At 39.5% G+C, this 24,241-nt stretch overlaps 1 protein-coding gene across 3 annotated transcripts in view; it reads right to left on the bottom strand.

Annotated features, from left to right (window-relative positions):
* Nucleotides 1–24,241, bottom strand: part of Zmynd8 (Zinc finger MYND-type containing 8) — a 596,751-nt gene that overhangs the window by 196,092 nt on the left and 376,418 nt on the right. For all 3 annotated transcript variants that reach the window (XM_068388417.1, XM_068388414.1, XM_068388416.1), the window contains exon 10: nt 22,836–24,241. This exon is cut by the window's right edge and continues 1,878 nt beyond it. In XM_068388417.1, the coding sequence (XP_068244518.1) occupies nt 22,836–24,241 (1,406 nt within the window). The remainder of the gene's footprint in view (nt 1–22,835) is intronic.

The raw sequence follows: 24,241 nt of genomic DNA, 5'->3' as shown, positions 1-24,241 counted from the left end.
AGGCCGCCAAAGCCTTCAACAATTGCAGAAGTGGCAATTGTCAAATTATCATTTCTATACTTGGGGAGCAAAGCGCTAAAAGAATAAGTGATTATTTGCTAGGGACCTGATACATTTATATGATGATGGTTTAAATGTTGTGTGGAAATTAGCTTTTGATCTCATAGTAAATTTAGATGATGATGGTTTAAATGTTGTGTGGAAATTAGTTTTTGATCTCGTTACTAAAGTAGTAAATGAAATCTATACTCATTGAATTCTGGGTACCGGAAATAAGCCTATTAACAGTGGTAGAAATTCTCTACGACCTTCAGTGCTCCAGTGCTTCATTAACTGACGAATTAAGACTGCATAAATTTGAATATTTTGTTGGATTTCTTTTAGAGTTAATATCATGGCTGTTCTATTTAAACTTGTCTGAAAAAGAAATGTCTTGCGCAGTAGAATTACTGCCTGTTCAAATCGGAGTGTAACTTATGATCAAATGACGGAAATTAACAGTTGCTTTAAAGTTAAAAATTTTGGAATTTAAAGATGAAATACGTAGATGAGAGGTTTAGTGATAGTGTTGAGTTCAAAGAGGCAGATCTAGACCATGAAATGGAAATCTGTGTTAGTTACCAAGAGAAGATACAGGACTGCGTTGCTTTGTTGGATGGTTTGAATACCTCGTCCAAAGTACTAACAGCTCAACAAGTTGACGTTGCCCATACTTTGTTAAAACAGCCTACGGCGCATCTTCCTTCCTTTTCAGGAAAGGAGGAAGAGGACTTGTTAAAATTTCTTAAGGAATGCGAATTAACTAAATCAGCTTTTAAGTATCCAGAGAGAGATTTGTTATTACTTCTAATGCAACAACGTTCTGGTAATGCTCTTGCGTTACTTAAATCCTTAGAGGCAGATAAAAAGAGCTTTCATTCAGCTAAAGATCTTTTAATTCAAGCCTTCACCTCTGAAAAAAGAGAGGTGGTTTTCCATAATAAATAGGCTCACAGAATTAAATTTGTCATACAATGATGATCCCTATGAGAATATTTTAAATGTAAAAATGTGTGAATCTGCAAAATTCCCGAATATAGTAGTTCAAGATTTCATTCAATTTTTTTTTTGGAATTCTTTTAACAAGGCCTTTCAAACGCATCTTATTCAGGTAACGTCTGAAACCAGTCCATTTTAAACTCAAATTGTAGATAATTTCTTTGAAGAGTTGAGAGAATAAAGCAATCTCAAAAATTTTCTAAAAGTAAAAAGCACTCGATAGTTGTACAAAAGGCTATCGCAATTAAGGGTAGTCCCAGTTCAAGTTATGCTATTAGTGTAAAACCAACAGCTACTTCATTGCAACATGTTCCTTATGTGGTGATAGTGAGCATAATTTTTTTTAGAAGTACTAATTATTCTGAATATAAAGATAAGCAAGAGAAAATAAAATCCTTAGGCGGATGTCTAAAGTGCAGGAAAGCTATCATCAAATAGATAGATGTTGAGTAGTTTTACAGTCTAAATGTAGTCAATGTAAGGAGTGGCACTTAACCTGCTTATGCACCTGTGACTCGGTCAGAGCAGAATACCAAATCCTTATAATATTGAGACTAATACTAAGAGTAGCTGTAGTGTTTTATTATACCTGTGGTACTATTTTACCCACCTTTACTTGTAGTGCTAAAGGCAAATCAGTACGTGGTCTAAGTGATCGTGCATCGGAAGGATCTTTTGTAACAAAGAAAGTCGCCAGATCTCAAAAACTTAAGTTTTGCAAAAGAATATCAAATTAACTGTTTGCAGTTTTAATATGTCACAGGAATATATCAGTAGTTTGGTGGTGATTCCCATAGATTTTTCTGGTGTTATGTCAGATTTTTATGCATTAGTAGATCCAGAAATACAAATACACCTTTCATTGCCTAATTTTAAGGAAAAAGGTTATAGACTAGCTGATGCGTTTTTAAATGAGAACGCTAAAGAAATCGGTAATATAGACTTTGTTTTAGGGTCAGACTTTTCTAACTTGCTCATTGGTAATGATGTCCTTTTTGGGAAAAATTCTGTTTATGTAGATTCTAACTTGGGAACGATTCTCATAGGAAATATGGAGAGTGTCAAGAAGGATATAAATGTTTTACCTCTATCGAGCAAAGTAATTACAAATAACACGACTGCTTTGCCGCCTCTTTGTGACAGTTGTCTATGACGAGGTGAATAATTTGGATTATTCCCCCATTAAAGCCAGAAAGCAACTTCTCTGTTATTAATTCACATGGTAAATTGCAAAGTGATAAGTTAAAATGGGCAACAAATCAGATGTTGGAGTCTCAGTGTAGTCAATATCTCACTCAGGAGGTATATAAAGTTAATAATGATGAGACCATAGAGTTGAATGAACAACTAGTTAAATATACATAAAAAACTCACACTCGGTCAGAGGAGGGACATCTTGTTGTTGCGATTCTATTGAAGGGTAAGGTGTCAAATCCTTTGTCAAAAAACCAGAACTAATTAAAAATGATTTTGAAGGCAAATTTGAGCAAACCCCAGAGAGATGGCGGAGAGAAGCTGCCATTGCTCCATCAAACAATTAAAGAGCAGTTAAATGCTGGTATACAGTAATAGAAAAGGTGGAACACCTCGATCAATGCCTAAGGGAAATTCCAGGGTACTCCTTCCTTCCACACAGGTATATTTAAACCAGAAAAAAATACGATTAAGTGTCGTATTGTATTTCTGAGTAATCTTTGTGAAAAAAATGAAAATGATAGAATAGCTTCATTGCATCAAAATAAAGTTATGCATTCTGGTCCAACATTAAACCAGATACTTTCATTGGCTTCACTAAACCTACGATTTGGTAAATGGTTGTTGGCCTTCGATCTTAAGAGAGCTTTTAACCAATTGTGGCTTAATGAATCGGATCAGTCAAAGCTTTTATTCTTTTGGTATAAGAATGTTTCCAAGGGAGATTTCTCAATGGTGGCTTATAAAAATGTCAGGTTGAGCTTTGGCTTAAGATGCAGCCCATTTCTATTAATGAGAGCTATGTTTTATATTCTGGCGTTAAATACAGAGAACGACCATAAGGAGTTGAAATATCTGAAGTCCCTTGTGTACAATTTGTTGTACATGGATAATGGTGCAATTACTTCGGAATCTCAGGAATACATGAATTGGGCATACAAGGGGATTTCTTCAATTTTTTCACCATATTGTTTTGATGTTCAGCAATTGGCTACCAATAATGCAAAGTTGCAGGAAGCAATAAATATTGATTATAATGAGAATCCTGAAAACATACTAAGTTTGTTTGGAATAAACTGGAACAGACAGACTGATAAATTGTTCACTAAACCTATCAAACTAGACAGCAGTGCAAACACCAAGAAAACTGTGTTAAGGCCATTGCTTCTCAGTTTGACATGTATAATTTCAATATGCCTTTGTTGAATAGGAGTCGGCTCTTCGTGCATAAGTTGCAGTGTAACAGATCTCTTGGATGGGACTCAATGTTATCTAAGGAATTGCAGCAGGAATGGGTCAATATTTGTAATAAAGCAAATGCTTCTACCTCTGTAGAAGTTCCTAGGTATGTAGGTCAAAGGGATGGAAAGTATAAACTACTGGTATCTATTGATGCTAGTCATGTCCTCTTAGTAGTGTTAGTTATCTTCATAATGAAGTCACTCAAACTTTAAGCTTTATTAATGCTGTAAACCAGATGGTAGATAGACAGTTGAGTAGGAAAAGCATACCTACATTAGAATTGAATGCCATTAGGTTAGGAGTCGAGGCGGTCTTGGGTATTTATTGAGATTTAACTAGTCCTGCATGTACTATAGAGATCAAGGTGAATGAAATAATTTTATTCACAGACTCAAATTGCTGTTTGCATTAGCTAAATTCTGCAGCAAATAAGCTTGATAAGTTGATAAAGCTTTCAGTTTTTGTTAGGAATAGATTGGAAAATATACAGGATATTTGCAAAAAGTCTCCTATAAGATTTAAATCTAAAGACGGAGAAAGAAATCCAGCAGACACAGTAACATGTTGTCTTTCTTACAGGCAACTGCAAAAGTCCAATTTCCTATCTGGACCTAATGTGCTGAATTTAATTCAAGATGTACAACGGGGTATGTAGAGGTTGTTATTCCTAACCCTAGGTTTTCCTATTTTTGTAAGGTTAAGGAGGGTACTAAGGATATAACTTCTCTTAAGATTGAAGTAGATTGCCATCCATATTTGCTCAATCCATTAAATTTTTCTAGCTTCTTAAAGATGCTATCCATTTGCCGAAGGATATTGATTTGTGTACAAACTTCGAAAGCAAAAGCTTTAAAAAGGCACTTTGATGTGGATGATGATATTGGTTTCTAAGCAAAGGCCATAAAGATTGTAGTGCAGACTGACCCAAAGGTTTATTATCCTGATGTTGTGAAATATTTTTCAGGTAAGATGAATGTCAAAAAAAAAATATCCCTCCAATTGTTGCAAGATAAAAGTTGTTTATGGATAAAGATGGGATAATTAGGGTTAAAGCTAAATTCCAAAAAAGGGATTTTGACGTAGGAAAAATCTATTTCTGGGCGAGAGACCTGTGCCGCCCAGTGAAATGCTCCTTTTACATCATTTCTAAGGTAGAAACTGCTATGAATTTACCAGAGAAAAAATTGTATAGGAATGCTAGGATGAACCCAGCTCGTTCACCTAATAAGGTGTCGGTATAATATACTGGGGCGTGATAAATCACAACCAGAGGCCTCGCACCATTTAGATATCTCCTCTCAATGTCCCTGTTACAGCGAGGTGCCGTTCAACACCTAACTCTGATCTCTACTACCAACATTCCAACCCACGCCAGTGACGTCACTCCTTATAGCACCCAAGATTGGGGCCCAAGAGGGAGGGAAGAAGGGTGGGTTCACTGGGTGGCACAGGTCTCTCGCCCAGAAATAGATTTTTCCTACGTCAAAATCACTTTTCTGGGCTCCGACCTGTGCCGCCCAGTGAAATAGTGCCAGAGAATAGGGGCCCAACCTTGGGACAATACCTGAAGGGAAGTAATTAAATACAAAATAATACCAAAACATGTTTAATCCAAGAACAAGGATATATAAGGAATCCTGTAGGTAAGTACTCTCAAACATTAAGGGAAAATAAATACAATAATGGCAAAATCTCACACTAGGGATGGCTGGTAAGGCAAGGCAAATAATGATGCAGAGCAAAATAAATAACATCCTTAAGGGTAACATAACAAAAACCAACTCGTGGGAGAGTAAGACTAATAACAGGTATAAACAAAAACAATTCGTAGTAACGTAAGATCATAAAAGGAGTATAAAATAATACACCATAAGGGTGTAGCTCAAGTAAAACAAAACCAAAACCAAGCAGGAACAATAAGTAAGGCAAGTAGGAGGAAGGAGGATAGAGCAAGACGTTGTGATTAAGACTCATTACCTTTCAGGAGGAACCACATTCCCGGCTGCTGCTGTAGCAAATTTTAGAGATTCCAAAGGTTTTAGTTAGTAGCGTTTAAAAACTTTATGGGACTTCTAGCCTGTATATTTCGTAAACTCATCAAAGTTCATGTGGTGAAAGTAATTAACTGAAGTAGCTACAGCTCGTATATCATGGACATGGGGGAATGATTCAGGGTTAGCCTGTTTAATAAAATAAAGAATCTGTTGTCTGATTCCTTTCAGGGTAATGGTTCCTCCATTTTCTCTAATGAATAAGGGCCCTGTGGACTTCATGGAAGTTCTATTTAAGTAGGATTTAATGTGGTAACTGGACACAAGGATGGGTCCTGAGGAAGTGGAACAATCTTCCAGGAGGACCATCTGTTCTGAGGGTCCTCATTTTTAGCCAAGAAAACTTTGTTAGGAGAGAGAAGGACTTCTCCTGAAGAGAGAAACTCAATATGACCTGGGTCTCTAGCCAAAGCTGACAGTTCTGAAATTCTGGCGCCAGAAGCTAGGCTCAATAGGAACAAGGTCTTTCTTAATAACGCTATGTAATGGCAAGATTCGTTAAGAGTGTCAGAGGCCAGCTTAAGGACATCATTCAAAAACCAGGAAACTGCGCTAGGGCGAGTTGATGGTTTCAATCTGGCGCAGGCTTTCGGGATTGACGAGAAGTATGAATCCGTAAGGTCAATATTAAAACCAGTATGGAAAATTTTTTTCAAGGCTGATTTAATCGTAGTGATGGTGTTGGCTGCAAGGCCTGATTCAAAGAGAGTTCTGAAGAAGGTTACTGTCAGATTCATAGTCATCTTTTCAACATTTGAGTCCCTTAAAAACTTTGCAAGTTTTTTAACAGCCGAGTCATATTGTCGGAGGGTAGAATCCCTTTTGTCTGATTCCAAAAACAGGGTATTTTGGGGATCAATAGCAGCACCTCTTTGGGCTGCAAACTTCATGAAGTCCATAAAGTTAGGGCATTCTGAATTCTTGAGGAAGCTAACACATTGCGAGTTTGTACTACTTGTGTTAGAATGGGATTGGGTATCTGTCGGGGGTGGAGACCCATTTCCACCAACAGAGGAAACCAACTGCTCTTGGGCCAGTTGGGGGCTACCAGAGCTACTTGGCCCCTGAAAGACCTGAGTCTGTTCAACACTTTCATCAGAAGATTTATCGGAGGGAACAAATAAATCCTCTCCCAAGTGTTGCAATCCAACGACATTGCGTCTGTGGCATAAGCCCGAGGGTCCAGGTTGGGGGCTATGTAACATAATAGTTTGTGGTTGGACTCCGTCGCAAACAGGTCTACCTGGAGACCCGGGACCTGAGATAAGATCCACTTGAATGAGTGTTGATCCAGGGACCATTCCGACTCCAGCGGAGTTGTCCTCGAAAGTGCGTCCGCCACTACATTCCGCACTCCCGCCAGATGGACTGCTGACAAATGCCACTTGTTCGATGCTGCCATGGAAAATATCGCTAACAGGACGTGATTTATGTGGGCTGACTTGGAGCCTCCTCTGTTTATGCAGTGGACTATGACTGCACTGTCTAGAACCAGTCTGATATGAAGGTTCTTGGCTGGGGTCAGTCGCTATAGAGTAAGGAATACCGCCATGGCCTCTAGAACATTGATGTGAAGCTGTCGAAAGACAGTCGACCATATCCCTGGACTTTCCTGTGTTGGGAGTATCCTCCCCAACCTGTTAAGGAGGCGTCTGTGTGAATGACAAGTCCTGGGGCCAGATGTCGTAAGGGGACTGACTTCGATAGACTTTTGACTTTTGTCCATGGTCGAAGTCTCTTTTTGAGAATTGGGTGAAGTCGAGCTCTTTTGTCTCCATACTTCCCGTTTGCCCTGGAGCGCCATACTGTGTTTAGTCCTTTAATTTGGCCTTCAGAACAATATCTGTCACGGAGGCGAACTGCAAGGAGCCTAGGATTCTTTCTTGGTTCCTCCTGGATGCCATCTTGTCCCTGAAAAAAACGTTTCGTATTCTTTGCTATTTCTGTCCTCTTGGCTTTCGGGAGACATAGCGTATGGGAACGTAGGTCCCATTGTAACCCCAGCCATTGAAACTTGGTCTCCGGGACCAGGCGGGATTTGTCGAGGTTGACCTGAAACCCCAACTGTCGAAGGAAGGTTAATACTTTGTTTGTTGCCGTGAGGCAGTTCTTGACGTTGTCTGCCAAGACGAGCCAGTCGTCTTGGTAAGCTACTATTTGAATCCCCTGGGACTGTAGTTCTTGATTTACCGTCTCTGCTAGTTTGGTGAAGATCCTGGGCGGTAAGTTGAGCCCGAATGGCATCACTTTGAATGCGTAGGCTTGGCTGCCTAGTTTGAAGCCTAGGAAAGGCCGAAAATGCCTTGCTATCGGAACGTGATAGTAGGCATCTGTAAGATCTATAGAGGTGGTGACGGCCCCACGGGGAAGTAAGGTCCGCACCTGAGAGACGGTTAACATGTGGAACTTGTCGCATCGAATGTAGGAGTTCAGACGAGACAGGTCGAGGATTACTCTTCGCTTGTCTGAGTCTTTCTTTGGCACGCTGAACAAGCGACCTTGAAATTTTAATTGATGAACCCTTTGGATTGCGTTCTTCTGCAATAGGTCGTCTGCAAACGAGACTAGCTCTTCCGTTGGAAGTTGGTAGAAACTGGTTGGTGGAGGGGGCCCTTCAATCCAACTCCACCCCAGACCTTTGGAAATTATGCTGAAAGCCCAATTGCTGAACTTCCAACAATTTCGAAAGACGTAAAGTCTTCCCCCTACCTGAGGATTTTCAATGGGCTGAAGAGGATTTGCCTACTCGGCCTCCACGGAATGTCTTGCTTCGTGTGAAACCCCTTCCGCTACCCCTGTTACGAAAGGCCCCTCTGGCGCCGGAGCCTCTGGCGCGCTGGTAGCCTTGGAAGGAACCCTGAGATTCGTAGGCTGGGTTAAAGGCAGGGGAGGTAGCATAAGAGGTTGATGCTACCTGAGCCTGAGGGACCAACACGTACTGTTGTTGAGGGTGTCCCTTCGAAGTAGAAGGTTAGGAACCTTGTGCCACAGGAATGGGTTGCACGAACTGAAGGGGCTGTCGGTTCTGAGAGGAGTGAAAGGGCCTCAGCCTCTTCCTGCCTCGAGCAGAGGTGCCGGCTGGCTCAAACTTCCGCTTGGGGACGAGGCCCCACCTAACCTTACGGCTTTGGTTAACCAAGGCCGCCTCGCTGAGGACGGTGTTCACCAAGTCCTCTGGGAATAGATCCGGACCCCAGACCTGGGCTTTAATGAGCCTGTTAGGCTCATGTCTGATAGTAGCCTCAGACAAAACGTGTCTGCGGCAACGAAACCTGTCAGCGAGAAACTCGTAGGCATCGACCAAGAGTCTGCAGGAGGGATTTAGTGAGGACCTTAAAGAGAGGTTCCTCCTCGTATGAAATGCCGGTCATCTCGGCCATAGTGGCGGAATTAATGGATCTACTGAGCCTGCACCGGGCTTCGAACTCGAGGCGAATCAGCGAGTCTGGAAGCCTGGGGAGACGTTCCCTGAACTGTGTGGAGGCACAGTCACAGCGTTGTTTGCCTGTCGTGAAGGTGGGCGGGGCGTTGCGCCAGCACTCGTGGTCACCTGGGAAGAGGAGGGAAGTCAGGTCCGTCTCCCGGAGCTGCGGTAACAGCTTGTCCTCCTTGATGGCCTGATAAGCTAGGTCCATCATCTTGGTGACGCATGGAGTGGGGTTTGCTCGTGGGGTGTGAGCATAGTGTTCACACAATCCCACTCATTCAAAGTGCGAACCCAGGTGGACTGGGCTTGTTCCTTAGGGTAGATGACAGTCTCCCTGGGAACTTTGTCTAATCGAATAAGAGCTTCCTCGGTCAAACGAGCGAAGCCGGGGAAGGGGAATTGGAGGCCCGGTGGATAGAACTCAAAGTCCTCAATGGGCCTGGTGCCAAAACCCTCGATGGTCAGCATGCCATCCTTGAACGGAGAATGCAGAGCTATCTTCCACGGATTATTCTTTGTGAATTCCGGGAGCTTAGAGGCGTTAGGGATGGCATATTGCTGCTGTTGCGGCAGTCCCGAGCGCATGAGGCTTTCTACTAAGCTTTCATTATTTTGCACCCTCTCAGTGAGGGTTGACATCATGGACCCGATTTCGGACAAAAGCTTGTTGGAGAAAGCTTCTGGGTCGAAGGGAGCCACCGGGGTGGCAACGGAGGCTGGCGTCGTTCTCAAACCATGAGAAGAAGAAGACGCAACAGCAGAGTCTTTGGGGACTCTAGAAGAAGTCTTGGCAGACTTCGGAGACTTTGAAGACTTACGGGTCTTGAGTAAAGGCCTACGTTGAGCCTTAATCTTCGGGGTAACTAGGCGAGGCCTGATATCAGCCCCGTGTTTCCCCGGGAAGCCCTGAAAAGAAGAATGGGTAGAAGTAGTAGAAGAGAAAGGCGGGCTAAGGAGAAGAATCTTAGCCCGGGGCCCACCTGCCTACCTGGTTCCGGTTCGTCAAGGGCCATCAGTTCAATATCGAGGCTATTAGCCGCGACGTCTTCTGTCAAGTTTCCGCCCATCTCTTCCTGGTCCTGGGCTAGGAACAAGGTCTCAATCTTTGCAATGATGGGGTCCGCTACATCTTTTGGAACCGCCGCCGATGTCTTGGCGTTCGGGTAGATCAGGGAACACCATTCTTCAGATAACACGTAAGGCTGTTTAGCCTTAACGTTACGGGCGAACCCGCCAACCCAGACCTTAAGGGTTGCCAGGGCGGAAGTCTTAGCTGGCTGGGAGCTCTGAAAGAGAATCGACCGTTAATAGTGGCAAGAGACTTCAACGTAGGAAGTGAGGTTAGATATCCTCTTGTGAAAACGGAGTTATCGATTAGAGGACACGGTGGGAATAACAGAAATGTCAAAGATTAAAATTTAAATCTAAAAGTAACTGCCTTTCCACTTACCGAGTCCGAGGTGAGCGTCGAAACCAGCTTATAACAAACCAGACGGTCAGGTCGTCAACAAGGACAGCACAGTGGGCGTGCGACCTACATACGTCGTGGCCGCAAGCTTGGTGAAGGACCGCCGCACAGGCCGTTATCTTACAGCGGACCACCTGTAAAATAAAGATACATAAGTATCACGTAGTAGGTAGGTTCTAGAGGAGCACTGGGGCTCCGGGTGCTTAAAGTAAACCAGCAACTGCCGGGTAGTATTGTATTCTAAGCCATAAGGGCAATCAGTAGAAAACACCTAATAAGGTAAAATACTAACAAATCAAATCCGTTGGCTATGATCATTCAGAGGGGGAACAGTCGAGTAGAAAAAATATAAAATGAATAATAATATGGTTAATAATAAACCGTTGGCTCCGGGGAGACAACTGAGAGACTCAGGGGTCATGCTAGCCTACCGGGGTAGGCGGGACAAATGGGGGGGAAGGTCGAGAATCAGAGACTCACCGACGGTTGCAAGGACCTAACCAAAAAACTTGACAAAGTTCAACAAAGCTCGAAAGCTACACAAGGGATTCTTACAAATAAAAAGAGGGTAACATCGTGTGGGGTCCGTGGTATGCGGAACGTCACACGGGAAGGGTGGGGGGAATCCTATTAACTGGGTCCCGTGGGGTGCGGAACGACACGGGGGAAACGCCGTAAAACCCAAAGCATAGCAGAAATCACTCCAGCCGATCGATGGCCAATCGGAGCGGCGGAGAGAAAACGGCTACGAAAGGGCAGGAGTAAGTGTAAAAATACATATATATATATATATAGCCTCGCTAATGTTCACGGTTCCGTAGGGGTAAGAGTCAGTCAACACCCCGGGGGAAGGGGAGGGGGGAGGGGACTGGGGAACGAGAGGACTCGACCCGTAAGACAAAACAGCTGACTCCAAGCCTCATAGAGATGAGAGGCATCCCTGGAGTGGGGATGGAGTAGGCGGGTGGGTGGGGATGCCAGACGCCTACAACGAGAACAAGCCAATGGGGAGGCAGAAGGCGATCACGTGGGACAGAGAGACCAGGCGTACCAACCTGGTCGATGAGCCACGACAGATAATAACGAATGATCATAAACGGATAATGACTAGGTAATATAACGTAGATAATATGATAATATGGTATAATATAATGAATAGGGAAGCATGCGATAAAAACCGTTGGCTATTCATAGTAAGAGGGGGACGCAGGAGAGAGGCAGGGAAATAACGAGCCGAGCCCTCCAGTGCGGGTAGGTACCGACTGGACAGGGGGGCCAACATAACACAAAATCGGGTAGATGCCGATCGAAATAAATACACAAAACTGAAAGAACTGCCTCACAAGAGTCCCACTCAAACTAAAGTAAATAACTAGGTGGTAATATAAGATACTGTATCGTAATCTGCTATTAGATATCACCTCGGTTAAAATGTAATAACATGAAGTAACCAACTAGGAGCGCCCGAAGGCGAGCAGGCATGCCAACCTAACATCGACTGTGATACATACGAGTAATATCATAACTGACTGATCTTTAGTGAAAATACCATAATCACAATGTAATAAACAACAGTGGGTGTGTACGGTAATATACCCAGCAAGGTTCGAAACGAAAAACAATTAGTATAGAGGACTAATTGTAAGACGTTAAGAACGAGTGAGAGGAGGTAGCTGGCCATCATGGCGGCCTCGGCCGCGAACAATAACAAATAAAACTGAGATATAATAAAAAACTAAGGGCAAGGCTACCTCCAAAGACTCAAAACTCATAGATCTGGTACTTAACTTAGATGGAGAGACAGTAGAGTCCGACATCATAGATAAATCCTGGGTAAAACCGAGAAAAACACACCATGAAAAACAAGTCAGAGTACACTGGATGTGCTATGAAAAAGGAGTGACGTCACAGGCGTGGGTTGGAATGTTGGTAGTAGAGATCGGAGTTAGGTGTTGAACGGCACCTCGCTGTAACAGGGACATTGAGAGGAGATATCTAAATGGTGCGAGGCCTCTGGTTGTGATTTATCACGCCCCAGTATATTATACCGACACCTTATTAGGCGAGAGAGCTGGGTTCAACCTAGCATTCCTATACAATTTTTTCTCTGGTAAATTCATAGCAGTTTCTACCTTAGAAATGATGTAAAAGGAGCATTTCACTGGGCGGCACAGGTCGGAGCCCAGAAATGGAAATACAGTATAGCATGGATAAAAAGTTTCCTTTTTTGTTGCATAAAGATAGTAGCCTAACTGATTATATTAAATATGACTTCATGAACAACTTGCTCATGATGGATGTTATCCAGTTTTGTCTGAAGTGAGAAAGAGTTTATTTCCTTCCGCGTCATTTCTCCAAGATCAAAAAATTCATGAAGAATTTCCCTCACCCTTTACGCTTTAATGCTCGTACTCTGAAATGGGAATCAAGGCAGTACCGTGGATTTAAAGAAAATTCTTCTCTAATTCCTTTTTCTAACATATTTGTGGACAATCGTGGACCTTTCTTTGTACGAAAAAATAATGTAAAGGATAAAGTATGGTTGCTCTGCATAACTTGTACTTGGTCTAGAGCTGTTAGCATACAAATTTGTAATAGTCTACTAGCCTTTTCCGAGCATTTCAGATTCACATATATGAATAGGGGGTGCTTCAGTTATTCATTTGTGATCTTGGGTCACAACTATCTGCTGGAATAAATATAATCAAAGATATGGTTAATGATGCAGAGGTAAGAGAGTTTTTTTTCTATTTTCAGGGAGTTAAGCCCATCACGTTTCAACAGTTTTTCAAAGGGTGTAGCCAACTTGGTTCGCTAGTTGAAGTATGAGTCAAGATGATAAAAAGGTTAATCTTTGGATCAATTAAGAATAATGTGCTTCACCTTTCGGAAATTGAATCTTTAGTACGCTACATCAAGCATTTATTGCAGACCTATAGCTTTCAAGGACGAACTTAAAACTTCGAAACTAAATAATGTTCCAGAACCTATTACCCCAGAACACTTGATCAAAGGGTATGAACCAACTTCTTTAAAAATCCTGCCCAAAATATTTCCTTTACCAGAAGATCCAGAATGGTCCCCCCATGCAAGTTCTTGCAATATGGTAAAGGACAGCTACTATAAGGGGACCATCCGCCATGGGGTTTTGACATAACTTTCAGAAATCGAAAATTGTTTTATTGCTTCTATGTATGCACAAACATATCATACATGCTCCCCAAAAGTTTCAGCCAATTATTTTTACAAATAACGAAGATATAGCGGTCTTTAAATGATGACGTCATCCTTACTGTATCGTCTGCATGACTGAGTTTGACAAAATCATCTTTGTGTGTTATTTTTGCATATCTATAGCGATTTTTCTTTTGTTTCGATCTATCATATGTCTGGCAGAAATGGGAGGCATTGGTAGAGCGTAGTTGAACAAAATCTACTCCTAAGAGAACAGAAGCCAGTGTTTCCAAGCACTTACAGAAGTTATAATGCATGTGTTTGTTTACTTGAAGTTCGTATGTAGATTGTTTTCACAACGTCCTCGGGAACTTTATAGCAATGCCAATGTTACCTAAGGTCATAAAAAAAAAAAAAACAGTCAATCATTTTTCCAAACAATGATGATATAGCAGTCTTTAAATGATGATGTCATCCTTACTGTCGTCTGCATGACTGAGTTTGACAGAATTGTAGTTATGTTTATTTTTGCATCTCTCTCTCTCTCTCTCTCTCTCTCTCTCTCTCTCTCTCTCTCTCTCTCTCTCTCTCTCTCTCTCTCTCTCTCTCTCTCGAATTTTTTAAAACTGCCATTTATAAAAATTCTATATTACCAATGTTCAACTCTCTTAGATTCAAATAATGGTTGATCACTCTCTCTCTCTCTCTCTCTCTATTTGAACTGCCATCTACAGTATATCAACCAAAATGCTATCACTCCAAAATTATATTCATGATCTCTCTCTCTCTCTCTCTCTCTCTTACTCTTATGTTTCGATATATCGTACTTCTGGCAGAAATGAAAGGCATTGGTAGAGGGCAGGTAAATGAAAACTACCAGCTACTTGAACATCAGCAAAGTTTCCAAAGACATATAGAAATTATAATGCATGTGTTTATTTACTTGAAGTTCGTAAGTAGATTGTGGTTTCACAACATCCTCTGGAACTTTATAGCTATGCCAATGTTACACAAGGTGATAGAAAGAACAAAAAGTAAGTGGAGAACAAGAAAAAAGAACCAAGAAAGAGGGAAACAGGAATAAGAGTACAGAGCTGAAACCTGCTAACTAAAACACTGGCAACAAGGAGAGATCGCTGGCAACTCTAACAGAGGAAAACTAAACTGAGGGTTCAAATACCTCATTTATGGTGCATTTATGTAAGAATAAACAATAAAAGTTATCATAATAATATTATCTTGATTTCTTTAAGAAAAGAAGCAAAAATGTCTTGCAAATCTTTGGGAGCTCATAACTCAAAAACATACTCATTCACACTTAGGTACATTTTTCTCACTTATTTTTTTGGTCGATATTAGAGGGAAAGATATCATTGAAAAGAAGAATAAATATCCCACATTTCTGTTGGACAAAATTTTGATTTTCTTTTTATATTTTTTTTCACGATTATTTTCCGTCTAGACGAGAAAAAAAAATAAAAATTCATTAAAAAAAAAACAGAAAGGAAAATCAAAATTCTGTCTGACAGAATTGTTTGGTTGATAGAGTAGTTTTTATGGTATAAGTTTCATTACAATTGGTATTATAGTAGTGGGGAAAAATGTACCTAAATTTTTATTTCAAATCATGATTTTTGCTAATAAATCCAAAAGATTTTGATCAAATGACTTGAAATTGTAATATGATGAAGGTATTACATGTCTAAAACATATATAGAAATGGTGTAATTTGGATCATTAGAAAAAAAAATAGCGGACATGGCGGACGGTCCCCTTAAGCTTAAAAAAGTTCAGGTTAAAGTCCGTGAAATCTATAGCCAACAGTTTCTCAAAACTCTAAATTTCTCAGGCTGTAGATAGAAAAAAAAAATGGTTCCAACCAGTCACGCACAAGTGTTTTACGATCGGGGATGTTGTTCTGCTGAAAGAACCTAACATCAAGCCTAATTATTAGCCTCTAGCCCTTGTAACAGAAATAACCACCAATAATATTGGAGAACTAACAGGGGTAACTGTTTTTAAAGGAAAAATTAAGGAAGTTGTCAAACGGCACGCTTCTACAATAATACCCTTATTGCAAAGAGGCCCTGATGATACAGATAAAGGTGAAGGGAAACCACCGAATACTCCCCCACCTAAATGTCCAACTAAAAATGCAGCTGATATTGGTATGGCTAAAATCAGAGCTATGATCTTAGATTAATTCTATTTTTTTCTGCAACTTCCAAGTTACAGCTCTCCTCTGGGAGTGTATAAAAATTCTAATTATTTTAGAATTATTTAATAATTTATTTCAAATTTCTGTAGTTTTCATTCGTTATCTAATTTTTCCTCTTAATATGGAATGACCGTTTTGTTCTAATTACTTGGTCTCCTCTCTCAATTTAATATTTCACAGTAAATTTAAATCTTTATATATCTGGCCTAATTTATCTATTTAAGATTAAATAACTCACTTCAAGACCGCAGTGGCAGTTCTGATTGTTTATTGTTAAGAACGATTACTGCCTTGTTTTTCTTTACCGTAGAGGTAAGGTGGAAGAAGACGAGGGGCAGTGTGTCTACGTGACGGACACAGTCAACACGCCTATTGGAGACTCGTCCTAAATTAGTAACTGGCAAAAGAAGACTGAGCCTTAACAAGTAGCTTAAGAGGATGTTTACATTGTTGTTTATTTAAAGTTTGTAAACGCTACCCTCTTCGGCCTAATCACTTACTGCCGGATATTGTCCAGTACATTTCTTTATCTTCCACTAACTTCTATGTCATGGACGGACATTCAAGAATTTGGGGGATTCCTGCTGCTACTACTTCTTGTTCCTGCTGATCTGAATTACTTGAGATATTGTACTTACAGCTTGAAGTGAGTTATTGTTCAAAACTGCCCCACTTTTTAACTGAGAGTCCCAAGCTTGTGTAATCAGTTGATTAATCATTTTGAACCCCTTAAATTTGATTACCATCTTATATATAAGGATATGATGGTTTTACAGGGCACATTTTCATTAAAGAACCTGCTTCACCAGTTGGCTAAGGATATTTTCAATTAAGAAGAAAAATAGATAAAGCCTAGTTTCGTTTTTGTCTTTTTATTTTGGTTAATTTTTGAAATTATTAAAACCATACACAATTTCTTGAAAACTTCATACTGTATGTGTTGTCTCTTGTGTAGTATGTTATCTATACTTTCTTGAAGAGAAATACAGCTTATTTTATAAACTAAAAAAAAAAATCTCCCTCTCTCTCAGAGACCGGAAGATGCATAACACACAAACACACACACAAACTCTCTCTCTCTCTCTCTCTCTCTCTCTATGAAACTCCGGTTAACGTTATGTGATTTAACTTACAGTAAAAGTAAATAAAATTTGAGAGAATCATTTCAAATTAAACTATTGGAATCAATATGCTGATGGGAAAATAATAGATCAAGAAATGAATGTTTCGTTTAGTAAATATGCAATATCATTTGGTAGCAAGCCTTATTATAATAACAAGGGAGTTATTTGATGCGAAAATTGAGGTTCATGACGAACTAGGCAATGTTGATCCGTTAATTTGAATGTAAACAATGAATAAAATTATAATTCGCTATGTTTTTTAATATAAATAATATACTAAAAAGTGAATATTACATGCATTATTATTGGATATATTTAAGGGAAACCACAGGGAGAGAGAAGGACAAAACAATATGACAAAGAGACGAGACAGTGAGGGGTAACCAAGTTCCTTCTCCTTGCACATTTCCTACGCCACATCTACGCTAATTCAAATAAATTAGCGAAGTCAATTAATTTGGGAAATGCGAGAAGGAATGAAAAATAGGAATGGGAATACATTGAATGAGGCCTAAGAAAGAGGTTTAGAATGATTAATAAATGAAAGTGATGAATGAATGCTAAAAAAGAGAACATGACTGAAATCGCAAAAAATTGTGAGAATCAAAGAGTTGGAAAGATACATTGTAGATGTGTGTGGGAGAGCAAAGTAAATGTACGAAAGGGATTTGGAAAGGAATTGGGAAAACGTTTCAGGATATACGAATAATAAGTGAAGGACAATAATAATGTGAAGGCGATCTCAAACTAATATGCATGATAGATTATATCAGTGAGGTAATTCAGTGAAAGTGAATGGTCATATCAGTGGGATAATATTGTGAGAGAATATAGGTTGACGACGGACTACACAGATTTGATCTGCTGATTTGAATGTAAACTATGCATTAATTATAATTCCTCATGTTTTTAATTATAAAAACAATACTAAAATGTGAATATTACAAATTATTATTGGATACTGTTAAGTGAAACACCAGTTTATTTAAAATATAGCTGTAATTTTTTACTACCGTAAATGGATACACACTGTACATAGAGAGCTAGGACCAGCTGGGTGTAGAGATATGTAGTAGTGCGCAGCGTTCCAAGTGTAAAAGAGCGCAGGCTATTTGAAATCATGGCCCAGGTTTTTTTGAGAATTTTTATTTAATAGGTATTGCATTGTTCTTGGCCATCCCAATGCTGTTGCCAGCTATTAGAAATAACATTTTCAATGTTGGGTAAACATTCATCACAAAGAATTTTTTTTTTCTCCTTGGCTGCAAAAAAATGAAACAACGAAGCAACAAACTGCGATTAACAAGGTCTGACTGTATATGCTTCAATACCTGTACAGTGGAACCTCTACATCCGAATTTTCCAACATCCGAAGTAAAATTCGAGCAAATTTTTTACTCTACACCCGAATTTTATTTCGACACACGAAGTAAGCATTACGCCATTGAGCGTCGAGTGCTCAGTTCTCTGTTCTTGTGTGTATCGTGTGGTTGTCCTCTGTTTGGTCTGTTATTAACAGTGCTTCTTTTCTTCCTTTTCTCACATTTCCTCTTTGATTTTACCTCTTAATCATGGTGCCTAAGAAGCTAAGTTTCAGTACAGGAAGAAGGCAATTCTTTCATTAGAATTGAAGCAAGAAATTATAGAAAAACATGAGAGCAGTGTGCATGTGAGTGATACTGTATGGCTAAACAATATGGCCGGAATAGGCCTATGATCTCGAGGATCATCAAGCTGAAGGCAGCCATTAAAGCAAATAACCATCGAAGGGGATCACCATTATTACAAGACATCGTAGCAATACCCTGGAAGAGATAGAACGCCTTTTATTGATAGGGATAAAGGACAAAGAGATTGTTGGCAACGATCATTTGTGAGAAGGGCCAGCGTGATGAACAGAAAGAAAGAAAAAAGTGAAGTAAAGGAAACCAAGATAGCATTAACAAGCTCTTTTAAAAAAGACTTCTCTCTTTTTCTGTTTCTCTCTAAACATAGCATTAACATGTTCTTTAAATAAAATCTCTCTCTCTCTCTCTCTCTCTCGTTCTTCTTCGCTGTTATAGTGTTAGATACGTCTACGTCTATTATTTTTTTTCCGAGAGAGAGAGAGAGAGAGAGAGAGAGAGAGAGAGAGAGAGAGAGAGAGAGAGAGAGAGAGAGAGAGAGATTAAACAAAAATGTGTTTAGAGTACATATGATTTATAACAGCGTCAACGAGTTGAAAAACAATTAAATGAAACTAAGAAAGTAATAACAGCTAATCTGAATTCCCTTATTAACTAAAACAAATATTGATACAAACACACTCGTGTGCGTATGCACAAACACACACACACAGGTGCAAGAATTGCTACGTAATAAGAGAGACGGTCGGGGAGGAGGTAGAGATGGTGACTGCGATAACATACCGTAACTCGTCACTGAAAGTGATGAAAATAAAAAATCAAAAGAAAAATTTTTTTAAAATATGAAATATAAAAATAAAAAAATAAAGAAATAAGCTAAGTTAGATTAAAATTTCCGTAGTGTAAGTTACGGTATGTTATCGCAGTCACCATCTCTACCTCCTCGCCGATCGTGTCTCCTCTTGCGTGTGTGTGTGCTTGCGCATACGCACACGAGTGTGTTTGTATCAATATTTGTTTTAGTTAATAAAGGAATTCAGATTCGCTGATATTGCTTTTTTAGTTACATTTAACTGTCCTTCAACTCGTTAACGCTGTTAAAAATCATATGTACACAACACATTTTTGTTTAATCTCTCTCTCTCTCTCTCTCTCTCTCTCTCTCTCTCTCTCTCTCTCTCTCTCTCTCTCTCTCTCTGCCTCTCTCTCTCTCTCTCTCTCTCAGAAAAAAAATTAATAGACGTCTCTAACACTAACAGTGAAGAAGAACAGAGAGAGAGAGAGAGAGAGAGAGAGAGAGAGAGAGAGAGAGAGAGAGAGAGAGAGAGAGAGAGAGAGAGAGAGAGTATTTATTTAAAGAACATGTTAACACTATGTCTACCTTCTCGCCGATCGTCCGTCTCCTCCTGGCTAGAAAATCCTACACCTGCGTTGGCCTGTCTCTAAGGTAAAGTGGCAATAAAACACATTTTTATTCATTATTTCTTTATAATTATCTTTTTTACATGCTTCTTTTATATTATGCAGTTATAGTATTGTTATGTGTAATTATGTGTAGCCATTTATTAAGGATTTATTATGGGTTTTTAGGCTGAGGAACGAATTAAATGAATTACCATGTATTCTTATGGGAAAATTCATTTCTACATCCGAACATTTTCTACATCCGAAGTAGGTTGTGGAACGAATTAAATTCGTATGTAGAGGTACCACTGTACTTTATATGGAGGCTTATTAATATTGGTATGTGATTTTTATAGAATGATAGCCTGTTTTATGGGCAGCTTTATGTTGTTTATTTTTTTATAAGGATAAAATTTGAGCTACTGTACATCAAAAACTGCCTTACATTAGGTCTCTTGGAGCCAATTAACAACGTAGGGCGGGGTGTTACTGTACGAGCAAAGACCGTAGGTACACACTGTGTGTGTGTGGAAGTGAGGCTCATGGAGACGGTGCATGTGGAATTCTGTTGCTCACGGTATCCTAATGCTCATTGAATTTTGTTGTATGTGGAACCTTTATGAACGTGCAGTCTTATTGCTTGTGGAGCTTGCGAATGGTCTGCTTACATCCTCACACTGCTCATGGAGGGGGGGGTTCATTCACCACAGAGGCTTTCCAACAAAGAAGATGCAGAGGAGAAGAAGGATGTTGAAGTTCTCCTGCTAGGTCATGAAAGCCGATGACGACTCTCGCACAAGGAAAGAGATCACCAGAACTCTGTAAAGACACGGCATAAACAGATATTTCTTTAGCGACTTTCCGGGAACTGGAAGACACCGATTGTAAGAAGATCAGCGGCCCTCTTCTTCATACTAGTCAGATACAACGGAGCACAATGATGTTCAAAGAATGTCAACTACCTCAGGATTACATTGTTGTCATCATTATCACAAGGCTAACTCACGAGGGAATAATCAGCAAAGAGGAATGCCGTCTAACTGGAACAAAAAAGTGGATATCGTGAGGTTGCACAGAACTGTCACACAGCTACAGATATCAGTAAACAGCTCAAAAACCTTTCTTAATCCTTAACCCTCAAAGGATATGATGATAAGCTCATTACTGTTTAGCAACTAAAAAGAAAGTGAGAGCTCAATGGCCTGTTGGGTTGGCAGGAAAAGTGAGAACTCAGTGGCCTGTCAGGTTGGCATGGCTTTCGGGCCAACTAACAATAACTGCCACCACAGCGTTAAAAGTTTTCACAGCCATATTACAGGATAAAGTTTGTATTCTTAAAGGAACAAATACCAATGTCATTTAGCTTAGTGTGTTTTCCCTTTTTAATTGTTATTGGTACTGTACTTAGAACTCTACTTCAGTAAGCCAATGATTACTGAGTGTTAGAACTTTTAGTCATTATCATGTACTATTCAGTTCTCTTAATATCTTTCCAGGACCTTCGATCAAACTGCCGTGATTAGAGCAAAAATTGCAACTTTTCTTTTATTGCATGGGAGGCATGTCCAGGGGAATTACAATGTGGCTGGACCATCCAAAATCACTCTAAAGTTTGTCAATTCTAAGGGAGCTATAAGATTTCAAGTTTTCTTGTTTGGAAGTCCGTCCCAGGCTATACAAGGATGTAAACCTCACAGTTATACATACTTCAAAATATGTACAGTTTACTCTTATTTTATTGCAAATATACATACACACACATATATATATATATATATATATATATATATATATATATATATATATATATATATATATATATATATATATACACACACATATATATTGTGAAACCTCCTATATAATCAAATATATATAATAGCAACAGTACTACTTTCAACCATACTCATGTAAACAGGTGACTCCCAGACCCATACCCTTGGTGTTCAGCCAGTCATGAGTTGGTCTGCAAGACTGAAACAGTCACCACTTCACTGTACCCAGCTTATTTAGCACCATCATTTAGTTCAGTCTTTCACAGATATGACCTATTGTACAATCTCTTTTAATTTACTATAACATTCTACCTATATTGGTTGTGATCATATCCAACTGCAATAAAACAAAATGTTACCTATCTTGTGTACTTAATTGTGTCAATTTACATCAGATTGAAATGAGTGATGACATGAATAAGTGGACAATTTTTACTTGAGATTTATCACACTGGAAAGGGCTTTATAAAATAGAAAAATTCCACTGTGGAATATCTAAATAACATACATACATCTAATACCTATAATAATAAAATGAATATACATAATAATATTACACACTAGTATTCTAAATTTTTTCACTAATAGATTAGGCATTAGCAACTTTTAATATTCTCACACCCTTACAAAAGTAATATCAAAGATGAAGAATGCAATTGATACTAAATTTGAGCAACAAATTTATTTTAGATAAATTTCCGATGACAAAAAAAAACGTTAAACAAGTTCAAATATGAATACGTACACAAATATTAAATTTGTTATTCAGTGTAAGTGTAAAACTAAATATAAATGTTTAACCTTAAAATATTTCAATCTTTTTATTTTATCAATTTTGCTAAATTGTATAATCCAAGGTTTCACATCCTGTAAGAGGTTATCTTGCAACTTGGGAACCCCTGGATTAGGATGAAAAAAAAAAAAAAAAAACCATTACTGTGCCCAAAACTCCTAACTTTAACCTCCTATTATATTCAATAATAATAACAGCAACATCTATAAGATTATACAATAGTAACTTTTCGCTCTCTCACCAATGTATAAATAGAAATAAAAGCTTTATGAAATGACTAAAGGAAGTGCTATATAACTCACCTGGCATGGGTAGTCACAATAGGAAGTGTTCCAACAACAGAAGAAGAGTGCTTCCTTCCCACAATTTGCACACCACTGCTTCTTTTTAGTCTCTTCTACTGCTCGTTGTCGTTCTGCTTCCATCTGCCGTTTAACCTCCGCCAACCTTTCAACCATCTGACGTTCCATCTGTCTCCTAACTTCCACAAGTTGTTGCTCCATTTGCCTCTTCATCTCCTCAACAGCTCTTTGTTTTTCAGCTTCAAGGTTGGCTCTCATTTCTACCAACATGACATCTGCATTGTGTCGTACTTCTGCAAGTTCTTGCTGGTGTCTCCAACTGGTGCGTTCTAATTCTAACTGTAGTGCAGCAAGTCGCGCCTCCGGAGTACCGGTTCCTACAAGACCTCCTAGGACATCTTCTAATGTTGCTCTCATAACTTCAGCTAATTTTTGTGAATGTTTGTGAAGCTGAGTTGAAAGAGGCCCTGCTTCTGGAGGTAAATGTCGTGCAGGAGTCATTCCTGGGAGTCGATTTGGGTACATCAAGCCTGGCCCCGGTCCAGGTGCTGACATCATTCTCAGGCCAGGACTAGTTATAATAGGAGCCCGACTATTTGCCATTCCTAATACTTGATTACTAGCAGATGGTGGAACAAAGACACCTCTTGAAGAAGCACTATTAGAGGGGGATGACTGAGGATGGGATAGTGGAGGAGGGGGTGGAATGCTTCCAGTATTACCAGTCTGTGGTGAGATACTGGATGATGCAGATGAAACTCTTGGTGAATTAATTGGCTGACCAGATGGCGATGAGTTATCAGAATGATTGTGAGCACTAACTGATGGAGAACTCCTTGGGGCATTTTGCCCAGATGGGGTGGGTGAATTATGATTTGGACTGGGAGAGGCAGATGGAGCAATAGTAGTCTTAGCTCGATGACGCTCAGTGACACCAGTGACAGCTATAATAGAAATGGAAGGACTCAGGCGTGTAGTATCTACACCAGATGGCATTTTAACTTTTTCTTTCTCCTTGTCTTTTTCCTTTTCTCTATCCCTTTCCTTTTCTTTTTCTTTATCCTTATCTTTATCCAAGGCCTTAGTCACACTAACACTACATCCCAATGCAGATATTTGCTGTTCCATATTTCTGTTACTAGGAGATGATTTTATATTATGAGGTTCACTCTCCTCGTTAGAGCTAGTCTTAATAGAATGCGAGGTTTCATCTTTTTTGGCATCATTGCTATCTGATTTTGCTTGGTATTTGCATGACTCCATCTCGGATGATTTCTCCAATTTTGTTATTGCTATGGTTCCCATGTTTTTCATTAACTGAACAGCATCAAAAAGGGAGTTCCTAGAAAGTTCCTCTTCCTGATGTCTACCACTTTCCCTAGTTTTTTCCAAAGTATTTTTACTTT

This window comes from Palaemon carinicauda, chromosome 15 (assembly GCF_036898095.1).
Source record: "Palaemon carinicauda isolate YSFRI2023 chromosome 15, ASM3689809v2, whole genome shotgun sequence".
Classification (NCBI taxonomy): domain Eukaryota; kingdom Metazoa; phylum Arthropoda; class Malacostraca; order Decapoda; family Palaemonidae; genus Palaemon; species Palaemon carinicauda.
Note: the sequence above shows the minus strand (reverse complement) of the source record. Positions and strands in the feature narration are given on the sequence as shown.